General features: G+C 45.8%; 1 protein-coding gene across 5 annotated transcripts in view; it reads left to right on the top strand.

Moving 5' to 3' along the window:
• LOC139532520 (interleukin-1 receptor accessory protein-like 1) overlaps positions 1 to 23,034 on the top strand; it is a 377,293-nt gene that overhangs the window by 114,769 nt on the left and 239,490 nt on the right. For all 5 annotated transcript variants that reach the window (XM_071330263.1, XM_071330267.1, XM_071330264.1 and 2 more), the window contains exon 3: positions 10,083 to 10,362. In XM_071330263.1, the coding sequence (XP_071186364.1) occupies positions 10,083 to 10,362 (280 nt within the window). The remainder of the gene's footprint in view (positions 1 to 10,082; positions 10,363 to 23,034) is intronic.

Here is a 23,034-nt window from a genome sequence, read left to right as displayed (position 1 = left end):
ATTCTGATTCGCTAAAAACTCACTCCCGCTTCTTGTATCAAAACATGCTACGAATTGTGCTATCATTTTGTCGTCTCGTGCAGTTATGTGTACGTACATAAAACAGCTTGGCAAATTTACATTAAGTTGGCCAAATTATCTTGTAATTTCGAACATCTCCTAAACCCATAATGTCGACGAAACGGCCTACACGTGAGTCACTGTATTTGTATACATGTAATAGTTGCTAATTGTAAAAAAAAAAAAAGTTTTCTATTTCGCGGATTTCACTTATCGCGGGTCATTTTCGGAACGTAACCCCCGCGATAAACGAGGGATTACTGTATTTGAAAAATATATGATTTGAAATAAATAGTATATTTTTTTTGGGGGGGGGGTACAATACAGGTCTGCTTGATTTAGCTTACCTGCTGTGCCAGAAAGCAGGGGCAGACTGGGCCTCTGGCATCTTGGGAAAATGCCAGATGTGCTGGTGCATTTTTGCAAGTGGTCTTGTTAAAATTGTTTTTTTTGGCTCAGAATGATCACTATCTGGCTAGTAATGGTGGCCTAAAATAAAAATGGGCTCGTGTGGGGGCCGGCAGGAAACCAGCACCTATTATCTGAAAGACATAGGGTATCCTAAGCCTCTAGTTGGCAAGCCATTTTTTCTTTAAGCCTTTTCTGGCAAGTCAGCCTTATTTCCAGTACTGTCACAGCTGCCACAGCAGCATAATCAGGTGACAACCCTGTGCCAATCACCGGACTGAAAAAGGCCGATGATGGGCTCTGATTGGCTGAGAATGAAACCAGTTTACACGTCCCCCGCAGGGCCCATGTGTATTCTTAGTGGCCCTTGAAAGCGCCAGATGTGTGTAGTGCAGATGGCCACGGATGATTGGTTTGGTTCATGACTCTGGAACATGTTCATGATGAAACACTGCTTGTGTCCCAAATGGCACCCTATTCCCTGTCTAGTGCACTCCATTTAGCACTACTGCCATTTGGGATGTATCCATTGCTTTTGGACCGCCAGAGGAGCTTCGATCAGCCAGGTCATCTCCTGCAGGCCTGGTATAAAGGTTACCTTCTCCACACATCACACTCCTTTCCCTCTTCATTGAGAGGCACTCTGCTGCAGCAGCGTTTCCACAAGGTGGATTAGTGGTCAGGATTAGTGAGGGCCTCTCCTCCACCTAGGAAACTGACTGGGAAGTAGAGTCAGTTCCCTCTTCCTGGGCCGTGGCCAGCCATGATCCCATCACTCCATGGGAAAAGGATTACCGGCGTGTGTGTGTGTGAGGGGTGTTTGTGTGTGTGTGTGTGTGTGTGTGTGTGTGTGTGTGTGTGTGTGTGTGTGTGTGTGTGTGTGTGTGTGTGTGTGTGTGTGTGTGTGTGTGTGAGTGTGTGTGTGTGTGTGTGTGTGTGTGTGTGTGTGTGTGTGTGTGTGTGTGTGTGTGTGTGTGTGTGTGTGTGTGTGTGTGTGCGCGTGGTGTGTGTGTGTGTGTGTATGTATGTGTATGTGTGTGCGCGTGCGCGTGTGCGTCTGTATGAAGTAGAGCGACATTGAGAGAACACATGATGTAAATGTAAGTATGCAGTAAGTGACTTATTCTAGTTAGAAAGGGATGAATATGTTATGTTATTGCCTGTGTCATTATTGTTTAGCATCTCACTCTCTAAATGTCACGCTTTTATCGTTGGGAAATGGCTGCATATGAATTGACAACCTCAGAGACTGGCTGTTGCTTCTGTTCCAATAGTGTAGGCTGTGTCTGTCTGGGCCTCCCTTCACGTCTAGCTTTGTGATTTAATGGAGGTTTCCTGTGAACAGATGTAAAATGTATCCACTACTATAGTGATACAGAAATTGTTATAGACAAGTTATTGTTGTGCTGTGCCCAGTGTATCGGTCTAAACATGGTGACCCTACAAGCTTCCACTATAGACGTAGAATTACATGGACTTGAATGGGGATGCCCACTCTAGTTATCCTATTTCTATGGCTTCCACACACTGCAGAGGTAGAGGACATCCTTAAGTGAAGGTCCGACCCATGTTACAGACGATGACTGTACCTCCCACAGACCTGTTAGCTTGTTTTAACGAGCAGTAGAACACATATGGAGCACATGGGCAGCCTGCGGTGACCATAAAATATGTCTGGCTGTGAGGAAAATGACATAACATGAAGTGTTTATAGTCTGAGGCAAGAAGCCCATTTAAACGGTCAACCGTGTCTACATGTCTACGTGTCTACAGGTCTATACTATCCATGTTTACTGTCAGCACCATGTGTCACCTGGCCCTGCTACTCTGTATTTGACCTGGTACTTTGACTCAGAGTATATTCTGCTTCCAGTAAAAAGAAAATGTTGTTGTACTAGGCAAGTCAGTTAAGAACACATTTTTATTTACAATGACGGTCTACACCGGCCAAACCCAGACGATGCTGGGCCAATTGTGGGCCGCCTTATGGGACTCCCAATCACGGCCGATTGTGATACAGCCTGGATTCGAACCAGCCAGCCAGTCAGTCAGCCAGCCAGCCAGCCAGTCAGTCAGTCAGTCAGCCATTCAGCCAGCCAGCCAGTCAGTCAGTGTAGTTATCGGTTAGTAGTTAACGGGCCTGCTCCCTCACCGCTCGTGTTCCAGGCTCTGTAGAAGCTGTTGTAAGCAGGGACATGTTAATTGAGTTCAATCAAGCTGAGCACTGTGTTTTTTTTCTGCCAACAGATTACCCATAATTTCTCTTCACTAACTGAAATGAACAATAACCCTGCTCTCCTCCCATCATGTCTGAAACGGCTGACTCGAGGTAGTCGTGACAGAGAGAGAGAGAGAGAGAGAGAGAGAGAGAGAGAGAGAGAGAGAGAGAGAGAGAGAGAGAGAGAGAGAGAGAGAGAGAGAGAGAGAGAGAGAGAAACAGAGACAGAGCGTTCTCCTCACTCAGCTACTACTGTCTATGTTGAATATTTCCATGAAAATAGTTTGATTGAATGGATACACTTTGAAGAGGGAAAATATATTTCCAATCTCTCTCATCCTCTCTGCTGTAGATACTCAATTAAACTGTTGACATTTTCAATATGGCGGTATTCAACTGAAAATATTGGATGTTTTTACTATTACTAATTTTGTATTTTTTTAACCGATTGAGAACTTGACTACCTTCTGTCCATATTAATACAGACTTGGAAATGTGATATTTTCAGGCGAAGCCAAACCGGATCATTTGGAGTCGATAACTTTCCTCTAAAATACAAAGCTGTTTTATTTGACTTTTGCCACTCATAATGCTGTATACAGTGCATGTAAATGTGCCGTGTTATTTTGATAAATCAGAAGTTGACAACCAAAGTGCTTCTCCTTTTTCACCCAAACACCTTTCAGACGAGGAAACAGCAGTAGGACTAGAGACAGCTCCCATTCTGCACCTGAGAATCCATTCACACTGCAGGAGTCTAGTTGACAGAGGACATCATTCTTAGAGACTTTTATCTACGTGGAAGGAGAGACGAGCGAAGACACGCCGAGCTGTAAAAATGAGTGAATGTAGCCATAATGGTCTGTGTTTAATCTGGGCTGATAGGAGAGAAAGAGAGGCAGTGATGGAGAAAAGGCATTAGATGTCCAATGTTCCAGTGTTCTAGTGTACACATAGCCAGGACACATAGCCATTAGTGGACACATAGCCAGGACACATAGCCAGGACACATAGCCATTAGTGGACACATAGCCAGGACACATAGCCATTAGTGGACACATAGCCAGGACACATAGCCGGGACACATAGCCAGGACACATAGCCATTAGTGGACACATAGCCAGGACACATAGCCATTAGTGGACACATAGCCAGGACACATAGCCATTAGTGGACACATAGCCAGGACACATAGCCATTAGTGGACACATAGCCAGGACACATAGCCAGGACACATAGCCATTAGTGGACACATAGCCAGGACACATAGCCATTAGTGGACACATAGCCAGGACACATAGCCATTAGTGGACACATAGCCAGGACACATAGCCATTAGTGGACACATAGCCAGGACACATAGCCATTAGTGGACACATAGCCATTAGTGGACACATAGCCAGGACACATAGCCATTAGTGGACACATAGCCAGGACACATAGCCATTAGTGGACACATAGCCAGGACACATAGCCAGGACACATAGCCATTAGTGGACACATAGCCAGGACACATAGCCAGGACACATAGCCATTAGTGGACACATAGCCAGGACACATAGCCATTAGTGGACACATAGCCAGGACACATAGCCATTAGTGGACACATAGCCAGGAATCAAAACGGAGTAGAGCAGTTCTGTGACTATTCATAAGTTCTCACTTTCAGTAATGACTGTTTATTCATCATTGAAAAGATCCAAATGTAAAATGAGTTGTTGTGTGACTGACTCTGTGAGTGCATGAAAGACTGGTAGAGATTGTTCTCTAAAGAAGACTTCTCGCAATTAGCTTTTAATTAATGCCAAACCGTCTTTGTGATTTCTTGTTTTAGTTACAGATTGCCACAGTGCTCAAACGACGCTTAATTAGTCAGTCGCTGATTAGCAAGGTTAGTCCCTGGGTTCCCATGGCAACAGGGGGAGGAAAGTAGCACTTTTGTAAGTCATGCTGCGAAAGGTCCCCCTATACCCAGACCGACCTGTAGACTGCAGCCTTCCTGTTAATGTCTGGTACTGTTACATCACTATCATCTAGCTACCTGCTCTTCAGTCTCAAGTGGCTTGGGGTTGGGTCTCTACTTGAAGAGCATCTCTACAGACTAACACATAGAGATGTAGATTTCAGTTGAACTCCACTGTGAAATCTATGGTCGTTTCAAAAGCCATATTGATGCTTATCCAGTGTCTGCTTTCATGAAATGCGAGTTATTTTTAATCTCTTTCTCACTTTCACTCTCTCACTCTCACTCTCACTCTCTCTCTCTGGCATGGATGAATTATAGGACAACCCCCCCCCCCCCCCCGTTAATTAGCTGCGGAGTTGTTTCTTGTAAATAAAACATTAATGAAGACACAATTAGCCAAGCGTGTTGAGTGCTCAGCAGCTGTGCTAGCCAGCTGTTTTAATGGGGGGAAGATATAGACGGTTGAAACGAGAGCACGTGAATGATGGAGGAATGGATTGCACAAGATGGAGGGATAACTGAGCTGAGATCAGTGGCGTTTAAGATGAGGGAGGAATGGATTGCACAAGATGGAGGGATAACTGAGATGAGATCAGTGGTATTTAAGGCAAGGGAGGAATGGATTGCACAAGATGGAGGGATAACTGAGATGAGATCAGTGGTATTTAAGGCGAGGGAGGAATGGATTGCACAAGATGGAGGGATAACTGAGATGAGATCAGTGGTATTTAAGGCGAGGGAGGAATGGATTGCACAAGATGGAGGGATAACTGAGATGAGATCAGTGGTATTTAAGACGAGGGAGGAATGGATTGCACAAGATGCAGGGATAACTGAAATGAGATCAGTGGTATTTAAGACGAGGGAGGAATGGATTGCACAAGATGGAGGGATAACTGAGATGAGATCAGAGGTGTTTAAGATGAGGGAGGATTATAATTTTTTCATGAGCCTTATTTCTATTACAGCATGTTGGATGACTGTCATTCATATTCCATTCTCCCAGCTCGATGTAACATCGATAGGTTTAGGTTACATTTAAATGTTTAGTAATTTAGCAGACGCTCTTATCCATAGCGACTTACAGGAGCAATTAGGGTTAAGTGCCTTGCTCAAGGGCACATCGGCCGATTTTTCACCTAGACGGCTCGGGATTGGATCCAGCGACCTTTCAGTTACTGGCACAACACTCTTAACCACTAGGCTACTATGTGATACTCTAATGTTCCCTGTACCCATCATGAGGTTGCTACAAACTAGCATATGAATGAAAGTTTACAACGTACAGTAGGTGCACAGGTTGAGATAATTTTTAGTAATCAAGGTGACAGGCAGGGACACATTCATTACCGAGTTGCACACTCTTGTCTGCATCTAGCTGATATAGGGTGTAATCATTAGTCCAGCTGCAAACAAGAGTTTCTATTGGACACATGCAGGTATGTTTATCCCCGTTTCGTTCCGTTTGCTTCCGTTTAAGAAACATTTTTACAACAAAAGCATACACCCCTGATCACACGCCTGATCACACGCGAACACAGTTCACTTTCATAGCAGACACATACAAACAGTTTGCTGCGTCTATAATTTATTCTCGCAACTATCTACGCACTCTCCTCCTCTCCCCTTTTCCCTTCGCTTGTGGACTTCAGTGCACACCACATCAGCTGTCTGTGACCAGGCGAAACAACTTTTCCAAGCCAAACCTTCATATCATAACCTCTAACCGCTACACACAGCCTATATCATTGTCACGTCATAATCAACATAAACTCAGCAAAAAAAGAAACATCCCTTTTTCAGGACCCTGTCTTTCAAAGATAATTCGTAAAAATACAAAATAACTTCACAGATCTTCATTGTAAAGGGTTTAAACACTGTTTCCCATGCTTGTTCAATGAACCATAAACAATGAATGAACATGCACCTGTGGAACGGTCGTTAAGACACTAACAGTTTACAGACGGTAGGCAATTAAGGTCACAGTTATGAAAACTTAGGACACTAAAGAAGCCTTTCTACTGACTCTGAAAAACACCAAAAGAAAGATGCCCAGGGTCCCTGCTCATCTGCGTGAACGTGCCTTAGGCATGCTGCAAGGAGTCATGAGGACTGCAGATGTGGCCAGGGCAATAAATTGCAATGTCCGTACTGTGAGATGCCTAAGACAGCGCTACAGGGAGACAGGACGGACAGCTGATCGTCCTCGCAGTGGCAGACCACGTGTAACAACAATCAGGATCGGTACATCCCAATATCACACCTGCGGGACAGGTACAGGATGGCAACAACAACTGCCCGAGTTACACCAGGAACACATAATCCCTCCATCAGTACTCAGACTGTCCGCAATAGGCTGAGAGAGGCTGGACTGAGGGCTTGTAGGCCTGTTGTAAGGCAGCTCATCACCAGACATCACCAGCAACAACTGGTGGGCACAAACCCACTGTCGCTGGACCAGACAGGACTGGCAAAAAGTGCTCTTCACTGACGAGTCGCGGTTTTGTCTCACCAGGGGTGATGGTCGGATTTGCGTTTATCGTCGAAAGAATGAGCGTTACACCGAGATCTGTACTCTGGAGCGGGATCGATTTGGAGGTGGAGGGTCCGTCATGGTCTGGGGCTGTGTGTCACAGCATCATCGGACTGAGCTTGTTGTCATTGCAGGCAATCTCAACGCTGTACGTTACAGGGAAGACCTCCTCCTCCCTCATGTGGTACCCTTCCTGCAGGCTCATCCTGACATGACCCTCCAGCATGACAATACCACCAGCCATACTGCTCGTTTTGTGCGTGATTTCCTACAAGACAGAAATGTCAGTGTTCTGCCATGGCCAGCGAAGAGCCCGATCTCAATCCCATTGAGAACGTCTGGGACCTATTGGATCGGAGGGTGAGGGTTAGGACCATTCCCACCAGAAAAGACTGGGAACTTGCAGGTGGCTTGGTGGAAGAGTGGGGTAACATCTCACAGCAAGAACTGGCAAATCTGGTGCAGTCCATGAGAAGGAGATGCACTGCAGTACTTAATTCAGCTGGTGGCCACACCAGATACTGACTGGTACTTTTGATTTTGACCCCTCCCCCTTGTTCAGGGACACATTATTACATTTATGTTAATCACATGTTTATGGAACTTGTACAGTTTATGTGTTTATGTGTCAGTTGTTGAATCTTGCTATGTTCATACAAATATTTACACATGTTAAGTTTGCTGAAAATAAATGCAGTTGACAGTGAGATGACGTTTCTTTTTTTGCTGAGTTTAGCTACTAGAACCACGACACAATCATGCAGTACAGTGTACAGTCACCAGCAAGCAGTTTAGCAGTTACACCGGTGGTCCCTGTCAGCAATAGATTAATTAAACTAAAAGCTTACATTGACTTGTAAGAGTTCCAGTGTTGGATAGCCATAGTCAGCTCGTCAACATAGCATCCCTCTCTGTTTGAGTATGCTAAACTATCTAGCTGCATTCGATGCTAGCTAAGTAATTGAAAGTGAAACAAATATTTACTATGAAATATAGCTAGCGCTCTCTCGCTTGTTCTTAATTTTGGAAGGAATTAATTTATTAAAAACTGTTAAACTATTGTATTTTTCTCTCTTTGAGTGAAATACTCACCACACTTTAAATGCACTGCAGTGCTAGCTAGTTGTAGCTTATGCTTTCAGTACTATATTCATTCTCTGATCATTTGATTGGGTGGACATCATGTCAGTTTATGCTGCGAGAGCTCTGATAGGTTGTAGGTCGTCCTGCAGAAGTTGTCATAATTACTGTGTAAGTCTATGGAAGGGGGTGAGAACCATGCGCCTCCTAGGTTTTGTGTTGAAGTCAATGTACCCAGAGGAGGACAGAAGCTAGCTGTCCTCCGGCTACACCATGGTGCTACCCTACAGAGTGCTGTTGAGGCTACTGTAGCCCTTCATTGCAAAACAGTGTGTTCTAATCAATGCTTTGGTGACATGCAAATATATTTAGTATAGTTTTATCTAAAAAGGATAACTTTTTAAATGTTTCACTATTTTAAAGGAAATTAAAGGAAATTCCTCCCCTTCCTCCTCTGAGGAGCCTCCACTGGCTGAGATGCTGAACTCTGATCTCTACAGCATTTTCACAGTGTACGTGCATGCATGTGTGTGTGTGTGTGTGAGTGTGTGTGTTTTGGTGTGTGTATGGCTGGGGGCCCCTGGAACTCTTGTTTCATCCCCTCAGTGCTCCTTGAGGTAGGCAGCTGTGTGAGTGACAGACAGACACCCCACCGATCCAAAATAAATATGCAAACCAACCGAATCAATTCAGGTATTTTCCAATTGATGAGGTACCTAATGGGGATATGATATGATATGATTGGCTGGTGGTCAGTGACTACTATATGAGATATCATAATGGTGATAAACCTTCAGTGACCCCCAGCCTCTACCTGTAGCTAGCCAATATCAGGAAGGGATTTTTCATTTCTTCCCTGAACATTGACATTTGTGGTATTGAAAGAGGACACTGAAGGCAGTTCAATGTGTACGCTGAGATATTCTATTGTTTTCTATTGCAGTTTAATGTGAATGAGTGTCCTGAGTTGTCCATTAGGATGGAAATGGATGGCTCTGACAACTGGGCCTGTATGTAATCATTATGTTAGATTGATGTTAAGGAGTCTATAATACAGACTAATACATCTGGATGTAGTATGTGTGCATGTCTGGAGAGAGGATGAATTATGCATTGGGAAGTCTGATATTATCATACAATAAGGGTAATATGGCAGAAAATGCTTCATACCGCTTAAATACAGAGGCAATACTTTTAGTAGTGAGTTTCTCAGAAGACAGTGCCTCCACGGTCTGGACTTTACACCCCTGTCTGTGCTCCTGGCTCCTCGTTCCGGGTGCGCGTGGTCGTGTGTTTACTCCTAACTCTGCCCTCCCATTGGCTCTCGCTGCCCCGGCTCTGACTAGGTCACAGCTGGTGCTAGTGCTCTGGCACGGCTGGGTGAGCAGACAGCTGTAGGCCCCGGCAACCACAGCTACTACTCTATCCTCTTCTTATATGTGTTCCATTCTGTCTGCATCTTTTCTACTGTTCCTGTGTGGTGGAAATAGCTTAGAGAGGTGTGATTGGTTGGAAGTGTTGCCACTTTGAGATGAAAATGCTACTGTAAACATTTGTAGTGAGGGCAATTATTACTTCCTGATTCATGATGGTCAAATCAATACTGGCAATGCACATAGAGACTTAACTAAGGCCAGTAATTTATTTGACTCTGATCCCACTTCCCAGCGCCAAATACCATTTCAATGATCAGCATATTTCAGCTTGTTTTCCTGTGTTAGGAAACAAATGTGCTTATATCGTGTCATTATAACACTTTTATGATGCTCTAATGACAGTCCTATTAATCTACCTTTCCCTCTCTCCTTTCTCCTCAGTGGACGACTGCACGGATTGGTCAGTGGACTACTTGAAATACAAAGTGCTTTTGGGGGAACCGGTGCGGATTAAATGTGCTTTATTCTATGGATACATCAGAGCGAACTACACCCACTCCCAGAGTGTGGGACTAAGCCTTATGTGGTATAAAAGTACAGGACACGGAGACTTTGAGGAGCCTATCTCTTTCGACGGCATCAGAATGAACAAGGAGGAGGACGCTATCTGGTTTAGACCCACCGAGCTCCAAGACGTTGGACACTATTCCTGTGTATTGAGGTCAGTTGTTTTGTTATGTTCCTGTGTATTGAGGTCAGGTGTTCTGTTATATCTAGTCAACCTAGAGCAATTCAGTGCTATTAAATATAACTGCTATCTTATCTGATAGTTGTTTAAGTGCACTGTGGAAATTGGTTATCTTCCTTCCAAAATGGCCGGGTTTCTGTACGTATCCTATTCCTGGTTGTTTACATAGCAGTTGTGGTAAAAGAGTGGGGGAGATGAGTTTCTGCAACCTATGCACATAAATCAAGCTGCTTTAAAGTCCTCCCCTGCAGATTACTAATGATTTCTCTAATCCCCAGCCAGAAGAGAGTTGGACCTGGGTCCACACTGTTAGAGGCCCTCCCTCACTTAACATGCTTAAGTTTTTTTTCTCTTTTTTTTTTCTCCGGGGGACAATAAGGTATTAAGTGTCATTGGCAGACCCATAACTCTTAGGCTTCTCAACTCCTGTTCTTTAACGCACCATCTATGGAGTCTGGAGCGAGGGAGGAAAGATATGAAGATGGGCAGTTATTCACAGCCGAGAAATGGTGGTGGAGGAAACAAGAGAGGTGTAGAGAGACAGAAAAGGAGAGATAATGTACCTCCTCCCCTTGTCGAATAAAGACACCCGTCGGAGGACAACATTATCATTTATGAGTTCCATAATGTTGTAAAGTTTCTGGCTTCCTAGGTCATATTGATCGAAGAGAGGGTTTCATTCCTGTGGAGGTTGTTGGTACCCAGGTGAGTGGGAAGGTCAGAGCAGGTGTCTTGACTTAGAAGACCATAACAAGCTGCATTTTCAGCTCAGAAAGGCTGCTTGGCTCAACTGGAAGAGGAACCATTGTCTATCCAACATATTCTTTCAGAGCCACTTCTTTTTCCAAACACTGTAAAACCTGATGAATGGTTTCCCCACAACTTTGGAAAGATTGTGGAAGCTCATGAAAATCAAGTTGTTTCTGTGCTTTGATTGAGCTGTCCCTTTAATAAAGGCTTTGAGGTCTATTAAAAAAAACTCCCAATGCTGTGTTTGCCCTGGTTCTGCCTGCCACACACACACACACACACATACACCACTAGCACAGTCAGTGTGACCTCTCTCCTTCTTAGCCTCAATTCAGCTGAAAGAATTTGCCCTGCCGTTCAGCAGTGGTAACACTTGCATTCCCCTAGCTAACCTCCCCTTTGCAGCGCAGCCAGGGAGCATGGCTCAGAGAGGGAACACAGGCAGGCAGTTAGCCAGGGAGCATGGCTCAGAGAGGGAACACAGGCAGGCAGTTAGCCAGGGAGCATGGCTCAGAGAGGGAACACAGGCAGGCAGTTAGCCAGGGAGCATGGCTCAGAGAGGGAACACAGGCAGGCAGTTAGCCAGGGAGCATGGCTCAGAGAGGGAACACAGGCAGGCAGTTAGCCAGGGAGCATGGCTCAGAGAGGGAACACAGGCAGGCAGTTAGCCAGGGAGCATGGCTCAGAGAGGGAACACAGGCAGGCAGTTAGCCAGGGAGCATGGCTCAGAGAGGGAACACAGGCAGGCAGTTAGCCAGGGAGCATGGCTCAGAGAGGGAACACAGGCAGGCAGTTAGCCAGGGAGCATGGCTCAGAGAGGGAACACAGACAGGCAGTTAGCCAGGGAGCATGGCTCAGAGAGGGAACACAGGCAGGCAGTTAGCCAGGGAGCATGGCTCAGAGAGGGAACACAGGCTGGCAGTTAGCCAGGGAGCATGGCTCAGAGAGGGAACACAGGCAGGCAGTTAGCCAGGGAGCATGGCTCAGAGAGGGAACACAGGCAGGCAGTTAGCCAGGGAGCATGGCTCAGAGAGTAAACACAGGCAGGCAGTTAGCCAGGGAGCATGGCTCAGAGAGGGAACACAGGCAGGCAGTTAGCCAGGGAGCATGGCTCAGAGAGGGAACACAGGCAGGCAGTTAGCCAGGGAGCATGGCTCAGAGAGGGAACACAGGCAGGCAGTTAGCCAGCGAGCATGGCTCAGAGAGGGAACACAGGCAGGCAGTTAGCCAGGGAGCATGGCTCAGAGAGGGAACACAGGCAGGCAGTTAGCCAGGGAGCATGGCTCAGAGAGGGAACACAGGCAGGCAGTTAGCCAGCGAGCATGGCTCAGAGAGGGAACACAGGCAGGCAGTTAGCCAGGGAGCATGGCTCAGAGAGTGAACACAGGCAGGCAGTTAGCCAGCGAGCATGGCTCAGAGAGTGAACACAGGCAGGCAGTTAGCCAGCGAGCATGGCTCAGAGAGTGAACACAGGCAGGCAGTTAGCCAGGGAGCATGGCTCAGAGAGGGAACACAGGCAGGCAGTTAGCCAGGGAGCATGGCTCAGAGAGGGAACACAGGCAGGCAGTTAGCCAGGGAGCATGGCTCAGAGAGGGAACACAGGCAGGCAGTTAGCCAGGGAGCATGGCTCAGAGAGGGAACACAGGCAGGCAGTTAGCCAGGGAGCATGGCTCAGAGAGTAAACACAGGCAGGCAGTTAGCCAGGGAGCATGGCTCAGAGAGGGAACACAGGCAGGCAGTTAGCCAGGGAGCATGGCTCAGAGAGGGAACACAGGCAGGCAGTTAGCCAGGGAGCATGGCTCAGAGAGGGAACACAGGCAGGCAGTTAGCCAGGGAGCATGGCTCAGAGAGGGAACACAGGCAGGCAGTTAGCCAGCGAGCATGGCTCAGAGAGGGAACACAGGCAGGCAGTTAGCCAGGGAGCATGGCTCAGAGAGGGAACACAGGCAGGCAGTTAGCCAGGGAGCATGGCTCAGAGAGGGAACACAGGCAGGCAGTTAGCCAGCGAGCATGGCTCAGAGAGGGAACACAGGCAGGCAGTTAGCCAGGGAGCATGGCTCAGAGAGTGAACACAGGCAGGCAGTTAGCCAGCGAGCATGGCTCAGAGAGTGAACACAGGCAGGCAGTTAGCCAGCGAGCATGGCTGTGTAGCCGATGCCTGAGGAGGAACACGATCACTCACCGTGGGGTTATTGTGTAATCAGGCCGAAATAGTCGAGCCAGGAGATTTGATTTGGATGAGTGTGTTGCTTTGTAGCTAGTCACAACTGTTTACACCAATTAGGGGCAACACTTACTCTGCTATAATCATAAGAAATAATCCCATTGTTATGTTCTTTGACACTGCGTGCCGTCAACCTTTACCAATCTCCAGGTCCGTAGGAATCGTCGGAAGAGGAAAGAGGTTTTTCTCTAGGGTTTTGACAGGATGCTTCTGGATGCACTCCCACTGGTTTTAATTCCATCAATGTGCTTTAATTGAATTGTTCAATTGAAGAATATATGTTATTGATTGTCTGGAGAGTGCACATACCTTATCGTTGCTGTCTGATTAAAACCTCTTCTCTCCAAAACAGAAACTTTTCTGGAAATATTTTCCCGTTAACTAAAATACATTTTCTTGGTCCTAGAGTCATGACTGTCCTTACTCCACTCCCTCACTGTTTTACCACAACTGCTATGTAAACGACCAGGGCTAGGATAGGTACTGAAACCCAGCCATGTTGGGAGGAAGATAGCCGATTCCCACACTGCACTTAAAAAACGATCAAATATCACATTCATTTAATAGCACTAAATTGCATATCACAGCTCTACAGATGTAGGATCTTCATTTGATCCAGAGGACATTGAGGGGAGTTACTGGTTTCCAAAGATGTAATAAACAAATTATAATATGAACATTTGCATAAAATGGAGTTACAAAGTTTTCAACCGACAGCGACATTATGTTTCCTAGGTAGAAATCCTTGGCTCTCAAACATGGCATGTGTGTTTCTGTGAGACGTATCTTCACATTGCCCTACCTGTGATGAGGGGGATTTTGTTCCCTTCCATATGTTGGACATAAGGAAACATGTTATCTCCCTTAATTAATCTGGAGGATTCATTTAGTCCAAATCTGTTACCAAGTACTCTACATGCTAACATACTGCAACGCTCCATGCTTTTCTGATCAGCAGATTGACTTCTGAAACATATTATTAACACTAGACATTAACATTGGAATATCTCTGCCATTTTTGTATCTGTTAGAAGTTTGCCATTTTATTCATACAATGAAAAGAAAACCGAAAAGGAAGGTTTGCAATTGTGAACAAGCCTTTTCTTTTTCTCTGTAGCTATCCCTAAAGAGAACATTTCACTGGATTGCTTTCCAAGTCAATAAACGTTCACTTCCTTGTCACGTTGCATTGCTGCTGTCTGGCTGTGCAGCCTGTGGTAGTGAAAAGAGAAATCGTGTTACAGTATTGTGTATTAATAATTATATAGTAATAACTTATTAACCTCTTAGGTTAAGGGCGTCTTTTATTGAATGGCTCATTAGTTCGCTTCATTGCAGGTCGTTTTTAGTGGAGAGCAAAGTGCCGGTCAGTTAGAGCTGGGAAAACCTACTGTACCTTAAAGAGAAAGAAATCCAATGTCTGTAGTGGCCTATACAATGTTCTACTCAACTTCCTCTGTTTCAGGTTCAATACTTCAATGGAAATGTTCTTAAATGTATAGAACTGCTGTATATAGAATCAACCTGCGATTTGGCTTAGACTTAAAATCACCCTTTGATTCTGAGAGATGTTCCTTTCAGTGTTTATCTATTCAACATATCACTGTCCCCAAATGACACCAATCCCAGACACATTATACACACTTTTAAACCCCTCATCATTTCTCATTAACTTACCCCCTGCTGTACAATATTGTGGTAGATATTGTTGCTGTGTTGACACACATAGTAAAATATGGAAATGGAATGACCTGATCCCAACAATAGGGTGCACTGTCATTATGGAGATATATAGACTTATAGTTCCTCCCCTCTTTTCGGGCCCAATCATCACAACACTGCAGCAGAATCCCAGGATGTGCTCCTTTGGACTCAGCTTTGCATTTTCCTATATACCAAGGCACTCGCACATGTTAACATATTGATTTTAGATTAGGCAGTGGGCACAGTGAGGGAGACAAAAGAGGAACGTTGTGGTTGTAGGGAGAAAGAGATTAGGATCAGGGTCTTTGAGCAGAGCATGGATGGGAGGAGTCATTGCTGTATCTTATAAACCACGCCAGCAGAATGTCTGACTTCGAAAAGTCTCTATCACACTTTGATCTGTGTTGCTACAGCCTTTAATTTCTCTCTTACACTCTGGGTGGTTTTCTTCACCTACATTTATATTTTCATCTTTTCATTTCAGGGCAAACGCTGTTACTTTGATGATTAGAAACGCTGTATGTATTATTATGTCAAGCGGATGAAGCCTGTCAGTCATGTATGTACAGTATACATCTAGCCTTTTCACCAGATGTCAGTGGAGAGTGTATGATGAACACTAATAATGAGGCAGATATATGCATGTTGTTTTAGTCCTTCAGAACACACATGTAGCGACCCAATGACCCCACAACCTTTCAACCCTTATTTCCCTCCCCCTCAGTGTCCCCACAACCTTTCAACCCTTATCTCTCTCCCCCTCAGTGTCCCCACAACCTTTCAACCCTTGTCTCTCTCCCCCTCAGTGTCATCACAACCTTTCAACCCTTATCTCTCTCCCCCTCAGTGTCCCCACAACCTTTCAACCCTTATCTCTCTCCCCCTCAGTGTCTGCATAACCTTTCAACCCTTATCTTTCTTCCCTCAGTGACCCCACAACCTTTCAACCCTTATCTTTCTTCCCTCAGTGTCATCACAACCTTTCAACCCTTATTTCTCTCCCCCTCAGTGTCCCCACATCCTTTCAACCCTTATCTCTCTCCCCCTCAGTGTCCCCACAGCTTTTCAACCCTTATCTCTCTCCCCCTCAGTGTCTGCATAACCTTTCAACCCTTATCTTTCTTCCCTCAGTGTCCCCACAGTCTTTCAACCCTTAACTCTCTCCCCCTCAGTGTCTCCATAACCTTTCAACCCTTATATTTCTTCCCTCAGTGTCTCCACAACCTTTCAACCCTTAACTCTATTCACCTCGGTGACCCCACAACCCTTCAACCCTCACCTCTCTCCCCCACAGTCTCTATCTCCATCTCTCTCCGTCTCTCTCCTCCAGATCTCTCTAATAGTATATCTTCCCTCTCTTCCACTGTGATGCTGCTCTATATGATGTTAAACTGTGTATTCCAGGTATGCCTTGAGTGTGTGTGTGTGTGTGTGTGTGTGTGTGTGTGTGTGTGTGTGTGTGTGTGTGTGTGTGCGTGCGTGCGTGCGTGCGTGCGTGCGTGCGTGTGTGTGTGCGTGCGTGCGTGTGTGTATACGTGTGTATACGTGTGTGTGTTGCTCTATGTGTGTGTGTTGCTCTGAGCTCCAGCCCATGATGCATATGCTCGGCTGCACTAAGAGAAGTCAGAGGACACCAATGTAAAAGGAAACCGGGCCCGCCAGCCTGCCTGTGCTGTGCTCAGAGCCTACAGCTGACAGGGACGTAATGTGTCTTCAATCTGTGTTTGAAATCAGCTCTAATTCAGCCATATGATAGGGGGAAAAAGGCCATGCAGCCAGGCAGGCAGCACACGTTAACCAGGGAGGACCAGGAGACACGTTAACCAGGGAGGACCAGGAGACACGTTAACCAGGGAGGACCAGGAGATACGTTAACCATGGAGAACCAGAAGACGCATTAACCAGGGAGGACCAGGAGACACGTTAACCAGGGAGGATCAGGAGACAGGTTAACCAGGGAGGATCAGGAGACACGTTAACCAGGGAGGACCAGGAGACACGTTAACCAGGGAGGACCAGGAGACACGTTAACCAGGGAGGACCAGGAGACACGTTAACCAGTGAGGATCAGGAGACACGTTAACCAGCGAGGATCAGGAGACAGGTTAACCAGGGTGGACAAGGCGATACGTTAACTAGGGAGGACCAGGAGACAGGTTAACCTGGGTGGACAAGGAGATACGTTAACTAGGGAGGACCAGGAGACACGTTAACCAGTGAGGATCAGGAGACACGTTAATGAGCGAGGATCAGGAGACAGGTTAACCAGGATAGACAAAGAGATACGTTAACCAGAGAGGACCAGGAGCCACGTTAACCAGGGGAGAGCAGGAGACATGTTCTGGGATTACTCCAATGGCATTGAGGAATACATCACATCTATCATTGGCTTCATCAATAAGTGCAACGATGACGTCGTCCCCACAGTGACCGTACGTACATACCCCAACCAGAAGGCATGAATTCCAGGCAGCATCCGCACTGAGATAAAGGCTAGAGCTGCCGCTTTCAAAGAGTGGGACTCTAACCTGGAAGCTTAAAAGAAATCCCGTTATGCCCTCCGACGAACCATCAAACAGGCAAAGCGTCAATACGGGACTAAGATTGAATCGTACTACACCGGCTCTGACTGTGTGATCACGCTCTCCGAAGCCAATGTGAGTACCTTTATACAGGTCAACATTCACAAGGCCGCAGGGCCAGACGGATTACCAGGACATGTACTGCGAGCATGCGCTGACCAACTAGCAAGTGTCTTCACTGACATTTTCAACCTCTCCCTGTCCGAGTCTGTAATACCAACATGTTTTAAGCAGACCATCATAATGCCTGTGTCCAAGAACACTAAGGTAACCTGCCTAAATGACTACTGACCTGTAGCACTCACGTCTGTAGACATGAAGTGCTTTGACAGGCTGGTCATGGCTCACATCAACACCATCATCCCAGAAACCCTAGACCCACTCCAATTTGCATACCGCCCCAACAGATCCACAGATGATGCAGTCTCTATTGCACTCCACAGTGCCCTTTCCACCTGGACAAAAGGAACACCTATGTGAGAATGCTATTCATTGACTACAGCTCATCGTTCAACACCATAGTGCCGTCAAAGCTCATCAATAAGCTAAGGACCCTGGGACTAAACATCTCCCTCTGCAACTGGATCGTAGACTTCCTGACGGGCCGCCCCCAGTTGATAAGGGTAGGTAACAACACTTCCGCCACGCTGATCCTCAACATGGGGGCCCCTCACGGGTGCGTGCTCAGCCCCCTTCTGTACTCCCTGTTCACTCATGACTGCACAGCCAGGCACGACTCCAACACCATCATTACATTTGCAGATGACATAAAAGTGGTAGGCCTGATCACCGACAACAACGAGACAGCCTATAGGGAGGAGGTCAGACCTGGTCGTGTGGTGCCAGGACGATAACCTCTCCCTCAACGTGATCAAGACTAAGGAGATGATTGTGGACTACAGGAAAAAGAGGACCAAGCACGCCCCCCATTCTCATTGACAGGGCTGCAGTGGAGCAGGTTGAGAGCCTCAAGTTCCTTGGTGTCCACATCACCAACAAACTAACATGGTTCGAGCACACCATGACAGTCGTGAAGCGGGCACGACAAAACTTATTCCCCCTCAGGAGACTGAAAAGATTTGGCATTGGTCCTCAGATCCTCAAAGGTTCTACAGCTGCACCATCGAGAGCATCCTGACTGGTTGCATCACTGCCTGGTATGGCTACTGCTCGGCCTCCGACCGCAAGGCACTACAGAGGGTAGTGCGAACGTCCCAGTACATCACTGGGGCCAAGCTTCATGCCATCCAGGACCTCTATACTAGGCAGTGTCAGAGGAAGGGCCTAAAAATTGTCATAGACTCCAGCCACCCTAGTCATAGACTGTTCTCTCTGCTACCACACGGCAAGCGGTACCGGAGTGCCAAGTCTAGGTCCAAGAGGCTTATAAACAGCTTCTACCCCCAAGCCATAAGACTCCTGAACATCTAGTCAAATGGCTACCCAGACTATTTGTATTGGCCCCCACCCCCCCCCCTCCCCTCCCCTCTCCACACCACTGCCACTCTCTATTGTTATCTATGCATAGTCACTTTAATTAACTCTACCTACATGTACATACTACCTCAACTAACCTGTGCCCCCGCACATTGACTCTGTACCGGCACCCCCTTGTATATATTGTTATTTTTTACTGCTGCTCTTTAATTACTTGTTACTTTTATCTCTTATTCTTATCCGTATTTTTTTCAACTGCACTGTTGGTAAGTAAGCATTTCACTGTAAGGTCTACACCTGTTGTATTCGGCGCATGTGACTAATAACATTTGATTTGATTTGATTTGGTATGATAATGTGAGCAAACAGAGAAATGTCACAGAGCCACATGAGGGAATAGTTCAGGGGGAATCCGCAGTAAGCAGTTGGCTGTTCACATGCATTCAGGGCCTTCGTGTTATTAATGGTGTCTAGGCATGTCCTGTACTACCATACCTTGGCTGTCACCAGAGGAAGGAGAGACTGGATTAGTATTCCACTGCAGGGCCCAGCTGGTGATCTCTCAGTCAAATGGGACGTCCAGAGACACTCCGTCACTCAGCCACCAGTCAAGCCCTGTCCCATTGATCCAGCCCCGCCGTCACAGCCAATCAGAGCCAGAGACTAAGGAGGGAGGGGGGGCTGGAGGGGGAGGTGAGGTGGAGTGTATGATGTATTCTAGACTGTGTTTGTGTTATGTCTACCTGGCAGGCAGCTGGCTGTTGTCTGTGTGAGGCTGGGAGGTGAGTGAGTGTGTGGAGACAGAATTACCTCTTGGTGGTAATGCTTTCTAGTAACAAATGGTAGCCTTCTCTCTCTGCCCTTTAGTGAGGAAAACATACGTACACACACACACAAATGCACACACACACACACACGCACACACACACACATTCCCAATTTCAATGTATTACCTTGCTCCTACTAGACAGGGGACACCTCATGTTATGGCCTTGAGTGTGATATGAGAAATGTTTTATAAATTAATTCGCTATGAATTATGGAGTCTTCCTACTATTTAAACTCATCAGAGAATACATGGTCCATTAAAAAGGATGATGAAGTACATTGTTAGGCAAATTAGAGTCATTTATTTTATCTTGAGGAAGCAGTGAACTATAGTTTTTTGGAATGACACAGGTGTAAAGGTTTTGTCTAGGAAGTAAAAACAAAATTCCACTGTGTCTGAAATATATTCATGGTACCACAAAGTGATCCTTTCAACTGTGGCACTGCATATATTGTGTGACCATTTTACAGAACGATTACTGTGTAATATTGAGGTTTTGCCCTCTGTTTAATATCTGCCACTCGACAGTAACGATGCATTGACGGTGAGCTATTACACAAATATACGTCCTAATACTTCAACCAGCCACTTGTGTGCTTTTTGTGAGGTTTCCCAAGGCCTCTCTCAGGGTGCTTCCCAGATAACACTCTATCCCCTATATAGTGCACGGTCCCTGGTCAAAAGTAGTACACCACATAGGTAACAGGGTACCATTTGGGATGCACCCTCTATGTGATTGGAATAGGATTTAATCCAGCGGATGCATGTGTTAAGGTCTGCATCAATCTGTTAGACACTCTTCACGCTTTTACTGATTGGAGATTTGTCCTGTGCTCTTGCCTCAGTTCCATTTGATTAAGCCTGAAGCCTGAATCCCAGAGGCTGCATGCGGGAGGAAATCTGAGACTGGGATTGGCTGAGGAGATGGGTGGCGTTACCGGTCGGCTACTGGGTGATGCCACATCCTCACCTGTCACAATCGTGTGTCCTCGCACGGCTACCCAGGACAATTCTTTTGAAAGGTCACATGTTACTAATTTCTCAAATGGAAAATTGCCCCTGTACCTCACTGGACCAATTGTGCGCCGCCCTATGGGACTCCCAATCACGACCGGTTGTGATACAGCCTGGATTCAAACCAGGGTGTCTGTAGTGACGCCTCTAACACTCGGGAGCCCAAACACATGACATATGAAACATATGAAAACCATATGTTTGACTAACTGTTCCATTTATTCCATTCCTCCCACCAGCCTCCACTGCCGTGAACATTTTACATGAGTGTATGGTAGATATTATTAGTATATTGTAATATTACAAAATTACTCTGGAATCATCAGTAGGCTACAGCAGAGGTATTCAACTCTTACCCTACGAGGTCCGGAGCCTGCTGGTTTTCTGTTCTACCTAATAATTCATTTCCCTCACCTGTTGTCCCATGTCTAAATCAGTCCCTGATTAGAGAGGAACAATGAAAAAATGCAGAGGAACTGGCTTCTTGGTCCAGAGTTGAGTTTGAAGGGAATCTGCTATCTGTTATCGTTTTTTTGTTGTTGTTGCGACTTTTAGATTCTGTTTGAAATGAAAGCGCTATATAAAATAAATCTATTATTATTATTATCTGCACTATGCCTCCCAAGCCAAGTAGGCAGGCTGAGAGACAGGCATCAAACTAGACTTGGACCAGCAGTATCTGATAGTAGAGACACTGACCTTCTCTCGTCATATCAGATGGGTTTTTTATCTGCCAGACAAAATGTCAGAATGCACTTTCTTCCTCAGCAGAATCCAATTGACACTGCCTCCCTCCCCCATCCCCACCCTCTTCCCATCCCTCCATCGCAGCCCCCTATTCACAAACGCTAGAACTCTGAGCGAGACAACCCCTATACTACAGCTGTCACTCAAGGGAGGAGAAGCATAACATGAACAGGTTATTCAGACGTTTGGAAAAAAGAGAACGAACCAAAGTGGTTTGGAACTTGGAACTTTAAAGAGGAACTTTGACCATTTTACTCTCTCATTGGAATATGTCTGTACCAAATGGATATAGGCCTAATCAGTGTATAGGTTTCAGTATGCATGGCATTTCTGAGTGGCCATACATTTTGCCCGTAGGCTTTGGGAGGACAAATGAATAAGGTCACGGTAAAATGAAAGAGACAAATTGTTTCATAAAGTTCTGGAATCTAGTGTAAAATACAGGGTTGGGTGAAATGGTTTCCCTCAAGGCACCGTTCACTGAGGGATTAGTGACGGGGTAATAGAGCAAGACTACTGCATGTTAAAGGGAACAGCACAGCTAGAGTTAGGACAGCCAAGTCACTGCCAAAAGCTCTCCTTCAGATGGATGAGATTGGAGTTCTCCATCACACCTGGAATGAAAAACCAGAACTTTGCATAAGATGTGCAGATAAAGAAAATTAAGGTGTGGTGACTAAAGTAGATCATTGAGGTGCTGTATAACCAGTCACAAAATGAAGGTGTGGTGACTAAAGTAGGTAATTGAGGTGCTGTATAACCAGTCACATAATGAAGGTGTGGTGACTAAAGTAGATAATTGAGGTGCTGTATAACCAGTCACAAAATGAAGGTGTGGTGACTAAAGTAGATCATTGAGGTGCTGTATAACCAGTCACATAATGAAGGTGTGGTGACTAAAGTAGGTAATTGAGGTGCTGTATAACCAGTCACAAAATGAAGGTGTGGTGACTAAAGTAGATCATTGAGGGGCTGTATAACCAGTCACATAATGAAGGTGTGGTGACTAAAGTAGATCATTGAGGTGCTGTATAACCAGTCACATAATGAAGGTGTGGTGACTAAAGTAGATAATTGAGGGGCTGTATAACCAGTCACAAAATGAAGGTGTGGTGACTAAAGTAGGTAATTGAGGTGCTGTATAACCAGTCACAAAATGAAGGTGTGGTGACTAAAGCAGATCATTGAGGTGCTGTATAACCAGTCACATAATGAAGGTGTGGTGACTAAAGTAGATAATTGAGGTGCTGTATAACCAGTCACAAAATGAAGGTGTGGTGACTAAAGTAGTTAATTGAGGGGCTGTATAACCAGTCACATAATGAAGGTGTGGTGACTAAAGTAGGTAATTGAGGTGC

This window comes from Salvelinus alpinus, chromosome 10, assembly GCF_045679555.1.
Source record: "Salvelinus alpinus chromosome 10, SLU_Salpinus.1, whole genome shotgun sequence".
Classification (NCBI taxonomy): Eukaryota; Metazoa; Chordata; class Actinopteri; order Salmoniformes; family Salmonidae; genus Salvelinus; species Salvelinus alpinus.
Note: the sequence above shows the minus strand (reverse complement) of the source record. Positions and strands in the feature narration are given on the sequence as shown.